This window comes from Tamandua tetradactyla, chromosome 18 (genome assembly GCF_023851605.1).
Source record: "Tamandua tetradactyla isolate mTamTet1 chromosome 18, mTamTet1.pri, whole genome shotgun sequence".
Lineage (NCBI taxonomy): Eukaryota > Metazoa > Chordata > Mammalia > Pilosa > Myrmecophagidae > Tamandua > Tamandua tetradactyla.
Window position 1 is genome coordinate 25,304,479 of NC_135344.1, and position 13,227 is coordinate 25,317,705.

The window sequence follows — 13,227 nt, forward strand, 5'->3', positions numbered from 1 at the left end:
TACATTATATATATAATATATACAGCATCATTTGTTATAGTGATGAAAAATCTGACAGTATAATTGTTTTAAAGGATGTGTGTGCTATATTCTCTAAGGGGCACTGCAATCTGAGCATTTTTCTTGTATTATTGATGGATGCCACTAAATTACTAATAATGCCCCTGGAACTAAAATGTAAATTATTTGGAAATATTTAAATTTATGATTATTAAATTTATGTAGCAGTTATAACCATGTGATTTTTATATCTTTCCATATAATAAGGAAAATATCTACAGATATAGAAGCTATTCTAGTAAGATCTAGGGTATTTCAGTTAATACAAAGGAGCCTTTATTCATTTATTTATTTTTTTGGTGCACAGTCCGGGAATAGTATGGAAATAATTAGATGTTCTGGAAAGGTTGGCCCTTCTGCGTTTCATGACTTATCTAGTCCTGGGACCCCATCTGGAGGTTGTGGGTTTTGGAGAGTTACCCTAGTGCATGGAACTTTTGTAGAATCTTATATAATGCTCTAGGTGTTCTCTAGGATTGGCAGAAATGGTTTTGGTTGGGGAAATTTGCAGCTAAAATTTTAAATATACCTTGAAGAAAGATATCAGAGATTAAAAAAATTCAGTAAACAATATAATTTGGAGGGATGAATTCACCACTCAATTTATATATAAATCATTATAGATAATTATATAATCATTAATAAGGCAAAGACTTTCATAACAACAAAACGGTAATTTTATTTTGGCAGGCAATTTGAGAAATAACTGCCAATTAACAAAAATAAAGAAAATCTTAGCAGAATTACATAAAAATTTTTAAATCCTACACTGAAAACTGTAAAGCCAAATGCATGTCAGAATCACAAGTCCACTGGTCAACAAGATTAAAGAAAGAAAATAAAATAGAAAAGCAAACTCAGGATATTTTTAGCATTCCATGGTGCAATTTGTCTTGGGATTCAAAGAAAATTGTAAATTTTATGTATATCCCAAGTCAGAATACTCTGGATTTTTAAATACTCAATGGACTTCAGGATATTGTACTAGCTCTTAATTAAATTAACACAAATTTAGATGTGAAGATCACCTTTATAATGTTGGCTAAAATTTATTTAATATTTTTGGAAGTAGACTGATTATTTTATAAATATAAAAATGATAATGCCATCTTGTACTTTTTATACATACAGTATTTAAAAATATATATTAATTTCTTACATACATTTTGAGTTTTCACATTATTATCAAGGAAACTAATACTCTTTAATACCTAAATCATAAACATTTTTCTGGGTGCTTTCACAAATATCGTCTTAGCTAAAAAGAACACTAGATAAAACTTCACACAATTTTATGATATATCAACCATAGCAACTGAATATTGGATATTGCAGATATTCAGCAATATTACTACAGTATTTAGCAATATTATGGAGGCTATTGTATGCTAAAACCCATAGCATCTTTTTAAAAAGGCAAAGGAAAGGAAACAAAAAAGGGGGGGAAAAAAAAGAATCAAAGCCATATAAAGACTTTTTAAACAAATATGACATAACATTCGTGTCATCGACTTCGACAGCAGTTTCATATTCAGTGAAAGGCACTTATACGTGTTGCAAGGCACAGTTCAGGTGCACAGACATGGCAGATATTCAGTAAAACAATTTTAACCTCTGTTCATACATTATCTTTGTTGTTCACTTATTATCCTAGTAAAAAATTAGCTAATAGGTAAACTGACATTAACCTGTATAACTCTGAAGGTTCCTTCAAATCTTGGAGTTCTCTGAAGTCCTCCATAATTCATAGTCTGCTTCAACTAACATTTTGTCTACAATTTTATAGTATTCATCATCTTCCTATGTTTATGGTCTGACTCTCAATTAGATAGGCCTGTGTGGTTTCTGACGTCATAGCTCTAACGTAATTTACATAATTTAATGGGAGACAGTTAATGAATGCTTGTTATGAATATGATGTTTCATAAGATTATGTCTATCAGTTGTATTCTGGCAAAAGAACCACCATTTTAAAAAAATTTTGAGTCCCCATTGCCTACAGAACAATGGCCAAACTCCTTAGCATGGAATTCACAGCCCTGTACTCTGGCACTACACTAGACTTCTATCCTCCTCCTACATTCTAGCCACACTAATGTGAAGCATTTTCCAAACTCACAGTATCTTTTTGTGCCTCAACATATACTGGTCTGGTTCCCTCTGCAATTCAAGAAGGTGCACATCTATTTATTACGTAAAGCCAAACCAGTTGACTCTCCTGTGATGCTTTTACAGACTGTTCTCCACTCCCCAGGGAGGCCAAATCCTTCCCTCCATTTGACAGCCACAGTTTTTTTTTTTTTTATGGGCAGGCACTGGGAATTGAACCGGGGTCTTTGGCATGGCAGGCGAGAACTCCGCCGCTGAGCCACCATTGCACTGCCTGACAGCCACTTTTATCAAAGCATTTTTCACAGATATAATTGTTAGTCTACCTCCTCCTTTGTGAAACTTTCTCAGACTCCTATATCCAGGGCTAAACACTCCATTTATTGCCCACTTCTGTCCCTGATATGCAATTCTAGCCTAGCACATATCACTGAATCCTGGAATTGTTTGTCTTTATGATAACCTCCCCTATTACACCATGTGCTTCTTAAAGATATCCACTTATTCATCATTATACCTTCAGGGCTAGCTAGCACTTGATACATAGTAGGTGCCCAACAAATATTAAATAAGTGGAAATGTAACTGTTTTCTGCCAAAATAGACATTCTTTTTTACACTAGACATTGTTTAGATATAAGTCTCCTTAGTAATCAAGCAGAACCCTAACCCCCAGTGATAAAAACAATGGCAAATAGAGTGGAGATGCAGTCAACTGAGGTGACCTAAGAAACTGAGGGTGCTGCTTAAGGAGTGGGCAGCCTTCCAGCTATAGCCCAATAAACAGCGAGCAACTTACGTTAACTTCAGGGGGTTACTTACACAGCCGTGTTTGGTGCTATAAGGAACACTTGACTAACATTCAGTAAGATAAACCCTAATAAAACGGCTTCTCATCACCTCCATTAAGTTACAGACAAATGTACGCTTTCACTTAGACATTTACTTAGAAATAACTGACTGGGAAGATAGCAGCTACAAGTATTAATTGCACAAAAGATTTAATACATACAATTTCTAACAAAAAGAACATAAACCAGAATTAACGCAGCACAATGTTTTTAAAAAATTACTGTATTCTCACATGTTTAGCCTACATCACAAGAAAATATGCTTCTACACATATGCAGGTGACAGCATAATTTTTTTGTTATATGCAGTTAGTTTTTTAACTTCTGGGTGGGACAAGTCAGAAACAGCAAAATAAAGGTACTAGGAAATAAGGGTCTATTGTGAATATGGAAAAATATATGTGAAGGTACATAGGATACTGTTAACTTAGTAAACACTTGCTGAATTACCAGGATTTCCAGAAGATAGAAGGATGCATGATGTAAGGTCATTACTCCCTGAAAACTTATAGTGTAAAGTAAATCTTTAAGCTACAACATACTCAGAAATGGGCAAAATGAGGTGGCATGTAAGTAAGGATATGTTGAAATTCGTCTTAAAAAGAAAAATGTTATGTATCTATGGGTAACTGTTTCTTCTGTTTTCTACAAAAACAAAATATTTCACAGATTTAAGTACTATTTCTACTGAAAACATGGATGTAAAAATTTTTCTGACAAAATGTGCTTTGAAGTCATAAACATTTTGAGAACCAAACAAAATTACTTTAAAAGAAAAATAAACACAATGTTACTACATTTTAGCATTTAAAACATCTTCATTTTACAATTAAATACTATAAAAACATAAAATTCTTATACTGATCTTTATATTCAAAATAAAATTTGCCAGTAAAAATGTGGCATAAAGCTCTCCTTTTTGCTATGTAAATATTAATTTGAGTAATGAATATAAGAATATATGTAAGAATATATACATATTTAATGCACGCTATCTCATTCATTTTTTTAAAGTTAGGAGCACAATGTCTTCATGACCCAATTTCAAATAGGTATTACTCTATTTGTTTTTGATTATAAGCTGCCTAAATTCTTTTAGAAAGTAAGAAAATATTAATTATGGATTTCTGTTTGAGAGAGCCTACTAACTACACTGAAAATTTTTTTAAAAATTATTTGCTACTGAAAATTATATATTTTGCATGCTTTTGAAGGTTTCCTTACCTACAGATGGCTGGGAAACATTCCTGGAGACCTTTCTTTTTAACTAAGGATCCTTCAAGGCAGTACATGATGATGTCCATAACCTTTTATGGAAAAAAGATACAAATCTAAAATTAATTTCAAATACTTAATTTTCCAAAATTTAAATAATTAAATGGTCATTTGCCAACGACAATTCCAGATTGCTTTTAATGTTTACTTTAAAGGCAGTTAACATTTATTTAGAGTGGAGGTATCTTATATTGCTAGCACATCATATACATTTTGCACTACTTATAATTATATACATCAATGAAAACATAACCTTTAAAAATTCCTCTAACAGACTAATGCCATGTGAATAGTGAATGGTGAATGGTGAATGGACAGCATTCATTTTTATCTCCGAGGAAAAATTTTTGTTTTTTCACATGGGCAGGCACTGGGAATTGAACCGAGTCTCTAGCATGGCATGAAAGAATTCTGCCTGCTGAGCTACCGTGGCCTTCCCTCTGAGGAAATTCAAATAAGGTCTCCAGATATATATACATATATATTTTTTTTCATTGCCAGACACCAGGAATTGAACCCACATCCCTGGCCTGGAAAGCGAGAACTCTGCCGCTGAGCCACCGTCGCACCGCCCAGGTGTTATTTTAAATAGGATATTCTTACCTCCACAAGAAGATCCACAACATCTGTGGGCATCTTTTCAATAAGAATTTCTATGACTCTCAGAATTTCTCCTTTAGCTCGTGCAAGTGCTGTCGTGTGCATGTTCTGCTGCGACTGGGTATTTGCCGCAAGGGCAGTATGTCTGTGGACCTAGAAAACATTTCCATGCTGTAGATATGTCTGGCACTTAGAAAGTTTCACATTTCTAGCCACCTGTTTCTTTTATTTTCTACTTACTAATACAATAGGGAATAAAAAAACAATTGACAAAAACAAACCTCTTGGGGTGGGTCAGGAAATACTTTTGATTGCAAAAAGAAACAAATTCAGTTTAGTAAAAACAGTAAGTATTGTCAAATAAAATTCTCCAAATTCCTAGGTATTATATGAAACTGTAACACAGTATCACTATAACATTTTAGAAAAGAGACAGGCTGAAGGTTTGTGAATTTGGTATATTTGGCACTGAGGTGGAAGGCAGTTAGGAGAATCTCAGGAAGCACTAGATAGGATCCTTCTTCTTAGGTAATAAAAGTAAATGACACTTGCACAGCATTTACTATGTCTCAGGCACCATTCTAAGTGCTTTATAATCAAGTTGGGAAATCTATAGATTAACATGCCGCCAAAAATAATGAGCATTGTAAATAATCTAAATTCTGTGTGATTTTTTTTTCCATAAAAATTGTAAGCGTTACAGTTCAGAGGTGAAAGAGCATTAACGGACACCTGAGGTAGCCCTCGAAGAGCTGCACAGGAATGGGGTGCTGGGGTAGGTGTGGGGCAGTGATACAGTGAGAAACTTTATTTAGTATTTTACTCTAGTACTGTACGTTTAAAAAGTGAAGTGGAAAGCTTGTTTTAAAAAGATAATAGATGTGGACTATTACCTGACATATTTTTTAATTACCTTCCTAACTAAACATTGGAGTAGAATAAACTCAAAGCATGGCTATTCTAACACTTCATTTAAAAATACTCAAATGAAAATGATTCAAACTAAATTTTAAAACACAAATAATATAAACACTTGCATCTATAGGGTCTGTATATGCAGTCAGACTGTTGTAAGACTTATCCAATATATTCAATATCACCTCTTGTGCATAAATCCAGATTGGGTAAACTGGTTAAAAATTTCTATAGCTAATGAAACTGTTTATACATACATATATACCCATACATCCACTATATATAAACATACATTATAATATAAATAATATATATTATGTAATATAAATAAAAATATTACATAAAATATAAATTATATGATATAAATAAAACATAAATATAAATTATATATAAATACAGAAACATGAAAACATATAATCATATATACACATGTATGTTTTCAGAGACAGAGGAACCTCAACATAGCACTATGCCCAATTATAAAAACACATATCCTTAGTTCTACAAATTTACTTTAAATATAATTGAAAGCCCTACTGTCTCACATAAGCCAATGTATCCTGCTTTTAGGATACGTCTTCCTCTGTTCTAGCTATCTTCACATCACAAATATTTACAGCATGCTTATTAAGAAGAGCTCTGGGGCAGATGCAGGCCCAATTGGTTTTAGGTTAGCAGAGTAGACTCTGAGAGTATTTAGTATTTTAAAAATTCATCATAGCTACAGGAAAAACAACTCAGACAGAACCCATACCCTATGGACACTGAGTTTGCACATTATTTATGCTGAGATGGAATGAACCTTTAAAATAATGTAGGGGTAAGGAAGGAGGTACCATCCTTTCTTTTTTTTTTTCCCCTACTAGACCGTCATAGCTTTTTAATGGAAGGCTCCTATAATTGGTTAATTGTTTTTTTACTAGTTTTTCAGTTAGATGTGGGCAATTAGTTAGAACACTAAGAATGTGGGAATCAATTGGCATTCAAGTCTTTATCTGTGACATATAATAGGAAAAACAATTAGCAAGTTTATGAGTACCATTTTGGTTTACAGTTGAAAAGCTAATGCTAAATAAGAAGTTTACTTTCGATTACAGATAGATAATAACTTTTGCAAAAGGTGAATGCTGATATTTTAAGTTGTATAAGCCTGTTATATTTCAGATAAAAAAAATTAAGGAATATTTACAAGTAGGTGAATTACCTTTGAGAACAGACATGAACTTGTGTTCAAGCCCAATGAGGAACGCACTGCAGTAGCATTTAGTGTGCATACACACAGATACATATGAATTTATTTTGGTCAAAATACAATTTGCATTGTTCTAGAACAAACTGGAAGAATTATTTGTGGCTATGAACCCTTACTCACAATATCAAATGATTTCTCTAAATGAGACAATGGGGCACAGTGAAAAGTTCTGCTCACCTCTTTAGCTATGGTAGTGATGAAGGCGGGTGGTCTGGCAGTGGCAATGAGGGAGAGGGCATGCCTTGCTGAGCGGGCGGAATCAGCAGCAGGGCTCAGGGGCAGCCCCATTGTGATGCTAAACAGGGATCAGAAAAAAAGGAAAAAGAAAAGAAGCATTAGAGATATAGACTGAAAAGATTAGACACAGCTTATAACGTCAGTTCAAGGTCAATGGGAGCACTCAAACAGTTAGAATATAATGGACTTGCAACAATGAGCCGTGATTAGGAGTCAGGATGTTCTTGCATCAAATACAAAATTGAATAATTAACCGTGAAGATTGAAAACAGTATGTGCATCTGTCCAAAGTGTTACAAAGCTCTTGTTAACAAATTATCAAGAACTAGTACTGAATACATATCACAAAGCGAAGAATAAGGAAAGAATGAATATCATGCAGAGTATTTTCCAATTTTTCCCTAAAAAAAAGTTAAAAGTAATAATATGCTTACAAGGCCATATTTAAAAGGTTGTATTTAAGGTCATATGTCTGAAAGGAAGCAAAATTCATCACCATTCATAAAAGTGTCAAAAGAACCGAGAGTGATAAAATAATTTTTAAATTTGGATACTATTTTTAGACTGAGCTATTCTCAGTTTTGCTAGTTTACTCCACACACAGTACTTATACAATCAATTGACTTATTGGTATGCTCTGCCAGTGGTTATTTAGTACTGATGCAAAAATTATATTAACATACCCATGCTCTCTCTACAAAATCATACCACATGGTACTGTCCAGGTTACATATAAGACTATGTACATGATGAAATACAGTCTTCCAAACTGTAAGACAACAAGGGTCCTAATATGAACTTTCCCACTCTTAATATAACAAAATGATATTTTTTTCTGTTTTCAAGCTTCCTTTATGTTATATACAGACAGCTGTGAAAAGTATTGACTTTTAATTAAAATGTGGCATGTGATCTGCACATTAATTGTGCATAAAGTATTTTGTTATGGATTAGAGTTTCTCCTTCTAATTAAATAATTTTAATATTCAAATATGCATATGAAGTTACAGTGAGATCCTGTTCCAATTAAACAAATTTATGTGCTTCATGTGTTAACTGGATAATGTTTACTAAAAATCTCAAAAATTTTACCAGTATCTCTATATTTGATCTAAGAATCATAATTTTTAGTTGAAAATAAGGATGTATTACATAGGCATTTTTGTCATTGTTTAAAAAGGTAATAATTATAGTAAATTCTGTTAATCATTTTTTTCTGTTATTGATGCTTAAATCTTTAACTGTTACCATTATTTTTTTCTAAGTTGGGTGAAGATATAAAAGCAGAAACTCAGGTGTAGACAGAGCCTTCCTTTGATGTTTATTAGTAAAAAGAAAGATGCGATCTGAGAGAACAAACACACATGAACAATAAACAGGAAAGAATGCATTGGTAGGCTATCATCCCCAAGATCATGAAGCTGTCGGTCCCAGTAAGCGTTGAAAGAGATGTTTGGCAGGAGAGCAAGATGGGTCAGTTAAACAGATTCTTTTCAGGACTAAACTTTATTGAGAGTTCAGCAAGAGAAATGTTTACGATGCAAGTAGTGCTGCTTGGGGAAGAGGAGTGAATTACTAATTATTGTAAAGTTTAAGTTATATGCCCATATTTTAAGTCACATTTTTAGAAATTCAAAAGTTAATTGAACTTTTTAGACAAAAGTGATGCTTCTGGGTGGGCCACGGGGGCTCAGTGGCAGAGTTCTTGACTGCCAAACTGGAGACCGGAGTTCAATTTCCAGTGTCTGCCCATGCCAAAAAAAAATCGATGCTTCTTTTCTTTCATCAATGTGGGTGAACAGGTACTGACAATAACGAAAGACTAGCTAAAACAAGAACAGTACGTTAATTGAATAATTCTGAAGAAACAAATAAATTTTCATAGGATCGATTAAATCATAGAATGTTGGAGTTGGAAAAGATCTTAAAATCCTCCAATCCCCTAGGCAACATCCCCTTCAAACAGTCACCCAGGGAAAAAGAATGACTACCTATTGGGGCAGCAAATCTCATCTCTGAAAGGTACAACACTGGGGAAAGAGACTGGTCTAGGTTTCAGGTCAGGCTTTTCCTGTGCTGTTTTAAATCCTCTTGCTTCAGAAATTCCATTTGATGAAGGTGATATTGATATCTTACAGATAAGAAAACAGGTCCAGAGAGGTTAAGTGATGAACCAAGTGAGTAGTATAATTAATATATTTCCATATAGTCAACCTTTGGAGAAAATAAAAGGGGAAGGGGCTTGATGATATTGTAATTAATTGGATTAATTGAATCAGTAACATGACTAAACTCAGAGGATATCGATGAATGACTAGATTGAATCCAGAAAAGAGGTTTCTGGTGATATGTTGCAATACTTGGGCTTCAGCTCTGTTTTAGTCAATATCTCTATGAGTGAAGGGCAGCACAATTATCAACTGGTGTGGATATAAAGCTCTGAGGGAGGGCAACCACATTAGGTTACAGAGCTGGGATTAAAAAAGTCTTCAAAAGGAACAAATTCAGCTAAATTTCAGGTATCTTAGCCGTGGGTACAAATGACCAACTTTACAGGTATCAGGGAGGGAACATACTGCTAATTAAGCTAGTGGAACAGATCTGAGGGCTTTATTTAAAACAAAACTATATATGCTAGTGATATGGTTGCCAGAATTGCTAAGCTGTATTAAGAGAAGTATAATACAGAGGTGCTACCTCTGCTATACTTCACGGCACTAAGTAGCTGCTCATTCTTACTGTGGATATGCTCCCTGGTTATAGGACAAGAGCTAAAGCACTCTCCTGGAGTCTACATCCATCCTGTATGGAGTCCTGCCCATCCCCAGCTGTGTGCTCCTGGGACAGTTGCAGTTGGAAACCAGAGTTCTACTCACATAATCAGGATCCTAGCAAACCTGTTGAACTATCTTGCTCACTCACCTCTAGGTCACACATGCACCCCTTCACTGTTTTCTGCATGGAGGAGAAGACTTTGTTGGATAGCTGAGGGGGGAGATGGAGAGAGATGGAAAGGGAGACAGGGAGAGAAGGAGAGAGAATGAATATGAATGTGCACCTGTGGCTGAGGGTGGTGTGCTGGCACTTTCAAGGCTCACACCACAGGGACAAGCAGATACTTTCCCCAACCCTTATGTTGGGTCCTGTGGTTTTCCAAGACTGAAGAGACACACTTGTAAAATGGGAATATTAACATACCAACCTCACAGAGTTGATCAGTAGATTAAATGAGATAAAGTGCAAATACATTTATCCTTGTGTTTGATGAAAATTATGTGTATAATATCCCATAATATGCCTGCACCTGTCCCATTTTATGTGTATAATTTGCTGCTTCTGACCAAACATGCTTCTCCCTAACAGAAACAAAGTGAAAGGAAAGTGAGATGAGTTAACAGCAGGCCACTGACTTCAAGGTAAAGACCTAGCCACACACCACTGTTCCTCCACCTCAGCAAATAATCTTGTGAATTAGGGAGAATTGGTAAACTTCTTATAGCAAGAAAAGTGATAAAGTTGGGTGCTGAGTGGCAGAGGTTTGGAAGAGAAGCTATAGGATAATGGGAAAGGAAGCAGATCAAAGGCAGGTCCAAGTATTGCCCAAGAAGTTCAGTGGAAGTTGGAAAAACCAACAATTTGTAGAGGCATCAATGTATGCATGTGAGTGATGCCCTTCATCAATGTCTGGAAGTTTGAGTACAGGACTGCAGACTGTGGACAGATCTACTGTTCTGATGTCTGCAGTGCCCTTCAGAGTGGGAGAGGTGTGAGTGTGACCCCCTTGAAGGGATTTGTCAAGGCAGAGAGGAGGAAGAGAAACTTTGTTTCTCCAACCTCTAATCTACTCAATGCACCACCACCAGAGTATCATTAACAAAGCATCAACTTTATTTCATGGATATCCTGCTTAAAAACCTCTGGCTCCCTACTACTGGTAAGAAATATCGTAATCTTGGTTTGAGATTACGGGCCCTCCATAACCAATTTCACTAATTTTTAACTCAATATTTCAACACCAATGCTCCTGAGGCTAGACTAACTGCAAAGTTGATCTCTAAAATTTTGTTCCCATTTTTTTATTCCAGTATTTTGCTAATGCTTCTCTTTCACTCCCTTCCCCATTAGCACACTTTCCTCCCTCTCCTCTGTTCATTTCTTGTCTTCTCCATATGGCATTCTATGATTACTATAGCATCCAATTACTGCTTAACTGAAACAAAATACAAAAAACCAACCCTTTTATTCTGGGCTCTTTGCACTGAGTCACATTCTAGCAGGCATTATGATCATGCATATATAACCTGTGCAGTTAGGGACTGTGTCTTTTTCTTCTGTGAATCCCTATAAAGTGCCTAGTACAGCTTTTGGACATAGTGGTAGCTCAATAGTTATATACTAAATGAAGTTACCCGACAAATGCAGCAGGAAATAAAATCACTTAGCCAGTTATTTGACCAAATGAAGTCAACGTAATTGATCTAGCAGTCCCAACAGACATATTCTAATTCTGCATGTAGTTAACGTTAAAGTCAAAAGTGCATTGTGTTTGCAAAATATTTTAATGTGGGATTCTAACTCAACGAAGAAGAATCCTATTATCAGAGGTTCGAAATTAAAGTGGTGTCTGTTTATAAACAAGGGATTCACTCTTTTAATTTGTTTCTGATGATTCTCTCTTTTCATTTTGCTTATCCAGCTGTTATGCAGACCATTTGTTATATAAACATATTTGATGGTTCTTTGATTTCAGTCTTCATTAAAAAAAACAGAAAATGACAGACTCTCTATTTTACTCAGCATTTCAGTATACACCTCCAATATGAAATACCAGAGATGACAGATATTATAAATAAAAACCATGAATAGAAAAATAGCCCACTCAAGCAAAGCTCACTCTGTACATGACTGCTCATTAATCCTGCTCTAAACCTTGCTCCATTGAGTTAAAGGCATTTCAAAAGTTGCATGTAAGGACACTTGGTTAAATGTCACATCTAAAATTGTCAGGCTTCACCATCTGTCAAATTAAGGAATGCTATAAAAAAACTATTCAGGGGAAAAAAACATGTAAATTCCCATTGAATAGCTCTTGGTTAACAATAATAGGACATTAAAACATTCCCCATCAAAAAACAAAGATGACAAAAAGGATTTGAAAATTTATAGATAATCTATCTAACATCTGGGAATTATCCCCTCCACCCTGGTAAAACAAGTATATTAACAATTGTCCTTAATTTGATAAGGAATCTTCAATTCCTCTCTGTCATGTTGGAACTTAATTTCATAAACTTGAGAATATAATTCCTCATCTGAGCACATGTATTTTAGACCTATTTCCTATATGCTGTAGACATTTACAGTAAATAAAACTATGTTAACATGATTTAGTTATATGGCTTCCTTAGATCACAAACTGTTAAAAATAAATTTCATATCAATAGGAAAAAAAGTTTAAATATAGAATCAAAGTAACTTAGTGGTTGTATGATCTATTTCTTTCTCTACTCCCACTTCTTAGATTAAAAATATATATATATGGTTGGGTGGTACAGAAATCCTAGAATGAGCTGGGACTCAACACGAAGGGATTGAGAAAACCTTCTCTACCGAAAGGGGGAAGAGAGAAATGAGACAAAATAAAGTGTCAATGGTTGAGAGATTCCAAACAGAGTTGAGAGGCTACCTGGAGGTTATTTTTACACATTAAATAGATATCACCTTTTTTAGCTAAGGCATTAACAGAGGGGCTGGAGGGAACTGCTTAAAAATGTAGGGCTGTGTTCCAGAAGCCATGTTTCTTGAAGATGGTTGTATATAGTCTTCGCAATGTGACCGTGTGATTGTGAAAACCTTGTGTCTGATACTTCTTTTATCTACCTTACGGACAGATGAGTAAAACATATAAATTAAAAATAAATAAATAATA

General features: G+C 34.7%; 1 protein-coding gene across 1 annotated transcript in view; it reads right to left on the reverse strand.

The window, feature by feature from the left end:
* Positions 1 to 13,227, reverse strand: part of WDR7 (WD repeat domain 7) — a 494,499-nt gene that overhangs the window by 76,565 nt on the left and 404,707 nt on the right. The window contains 3 exon segments of the mRNA XM_077135381.1: positions 4,244 to 4,326; positions 4,898 to 5,047; positions 7,239 to 7,356. Of these exon segments, the coding sequence (XP_076991496.1) occupies positions 4,244 to 4,326; positions 4,898 to 5,047; positions 7,239 to 7,356 (351 nt within the window).